Source organism: Mandrillus leucophaeus, unplaced genomic scaffold (assembly GCF_000951045.1).
Source record: "Mandrillus leucophaeus isolate KB7577 unplaced genomic scaffold, Mleu.le_1.0 Scaffold192, whole genome shotgun sequence".
NCBI lineage: Eukaryota > Metazoa > Chordata > Mammalia > Primates > Cercopithecidae > Mandrillus > Mandrillus leucophaeus.
The window spans coordinates 3,967,360-3,969,725 of NW_012101943.1; the positions used below are offsets into that span (position 1 = coordinate 3,967,360).

Here is a 2,366-nt window from a genome sequence, read left to right on the forward strand (position 1 = left end):
AGCTACGGCCTGGACCCCATGTTGGACCCCACAGCCAGGACTAAGAAGCCTGGATGATACTGGACAGGAATGTAGCATGATGTCTTAGCTTGAGCTGCTATAACAAAATCCCTTACTGCTGCCTGGGTGGCTTAGTTATTGCTCAGTTTTGGAGGCTGGAAATTCTAAGGTCAAGATGCCAGCAGACTCTGGTGAGGGCTCACCCTCTGCTTCATAGATGGTGGCTTCTTGCTGTGTCCTCACATGGCAAAGGGGCAAGGAAGCTCTCTTGAGCCTCTTTTGTAAGGGATCTGACCCCATTCATGAGGATGGAGTCCTTGTGACCTAATTTCCCAAACGCCCCACCTCTCATTCCCATCACACTGGGTGTTAGCCTCCACCTGGCAATTTTAGGGATATGCAGACATTCAGACCAGAGCAAATGGGGGTGTCCAGTAATAATACAATGAGAACCACGCATTAAAACATTTAAAAGAAGCAGATGAAATTAATTTTAGTAGTATATTTTATTTAACCCAATGTATGCAGAGTATTATTCTAACATGTAATCAACATAAAAAGTTACTGATATATTTTGTCCCTTTTTTCTATACAGAGTCTTTGCAATCTGATGTGTATTTTACCCCAAGAGCAGGTTTCCACTGGGCCTGACCCCATTTTGCATGCTCGGAAAGCCACAGTGACTATGGCTCCCATGTTGAACAGTGCAGGTCTAGATCCTGGGTGCTCTGCAGATTCCAGACTAGAACAGAAGGAATTAGGTCCGATCTTAGAATTTAGTGTTTGCTCTTCTCTCTCTAATGACTGCTCTGGAAAGCTGTGTATATCAGCAGTTCTGTGGTTCAAATTACCGTCAAGGTGGTCAAGAGGGAATTCTCACGTTTGCTTTCTTCCTTGCCCATTTCCTGGGCGTAGGCAGTTGTTCTGGGCCCACAGGTGCTGGGAGGAGCCACATTCCTGGTCCTCACCCTCTTGACAGGATTCCAGCATGTGGCTGTGTTGCTCTCTAGACCCTCATCCACGTGGGAGGCCCCGTCCCCTGAGGAAAACGAAATGGCCTCTCATGTTGCACGGGTCTGGGTTTGAACCCTAGAACCTCCAAGGGAGGAGCCTCTAGGGCTTTGGCGAGCTGCCTCACCATCAGCCATGCTGGTTCCATGATGCTGTGAGAACCAGCCCTTGGGAACCCGGGGCCATGCCCTACCCACTGTTGTGTATTCCCACCTCGTCCCTGTAGTTCCCAGGCTGGCTGCCATCAAGGTGTCGCCATCCGGCACCATCTGCATTCTTAGTGTTTTCCTTGGTTTTGAGGACATGGGCCCAGCACCCCCACTGTAGGATGACTAAAGGACACAATCATGTTCCTCTAAGGACCCACTGCCCTACTCCTAAGTTGTGCTCATTCTGATTGCCTTGGGTCCTAAACTGCAGGTCCCTGTCATTGGGCCTTGAGCAGGCCATGCTATTCCCTTGTTCCCCAGGTCCCATGAAGGAGGCTTTTACTCATGTGAGCCTTTTCTGCTATGTTTCAGATTGAGCCGGACCCTGAGGCTGGGAGTGAGCAAGAGGTATTTGCTGCTGTGGAAGGGCCCAGTGCCGAGGAGATGCCCTCAGACACAGAATCTGCAGACGTCCTGGAGACACCGCTTGACGCCCACCAGGGGCTTCTGGGGATGGACCCCCCGGGTGACATGGTGGGCTTCGTGGCGGCTGAGAGCACTGAGGACCTTAAGGCCCTGAGCAGTGAGGAGGAAGAAGAAATGGGGGGTGCCGCCCAGGAGCCTGAAAGCCTTCTGCCACCCTCCGTGCTGGACCAGGCCAGTGTCATTGCGGAGCGGTTTGTTAGCAGCTTCTCTCGGCGGAGCAGCGTGGCACAGGAGGACGGCAAGTCCAGTGGCTTTGGGAGCCCACGGCTGGTCAGCCGGAGCAGCAGCGTGCTCAGCCTGGAGGGCAGTGAGAAGGGCCTGGCGCGGCGTGGCAGTGCCACAGACTCCCTCAGCTGTCAGCTCTCCCCAGAAGTGGACATCAGTGTGGGGGGGCGCACAGAGGACAGCCTTTCTGTCAATGGGATGGAGTCCCCAAGCCCAGGCTGCCCAGTGGAGCCCGACTGGTCTTCCTGCAAGAAGAAGGAATCAGCGCTCTCCACCCGAGACCGGCTGTTGCTAGACAAGATTAAGAGCTATTATGAAAATGCAGAACACCACGATGCGGGCTTCAGTGTCCGTCGCCGGGAGAGCCTCTCCTACATCCCCAAAGGACTGGTAAGAAACTCCGTCTCCAGATTCAACAGCCTTCCTCGGCCAGACCCAGAGCCGGTACCTCCAGTGGGGCGCAAGAGACAGGTGGGCTCCCGGCCGACTTCGTGG

General features: G+C 53.7%; 1 protein-coding gene across 1 annotated transcript in view; it reads left to right on the top strand.

Annotated features, from left to right (window-relative positions):
• PLEKHG3 (pleckstrin homology domain containing, family G (with RhoGef domain) member 3) overlaps nt 1–2,366 on the top strand; it is a 29,297-nt gene that overhangs the window by 24,480 nt on the left and 2,451 nt on the right. Inside the window, exon 16 of the mRNA XM_011978330.1 lies at nt 1,533–2,366. Within this exon, the coding sequence (XP_011833720.1) occupies nt 1,533–2,366 (834 nt within the window). The remainder of the gene's footprint in view (nt 1–1,532) is intronic.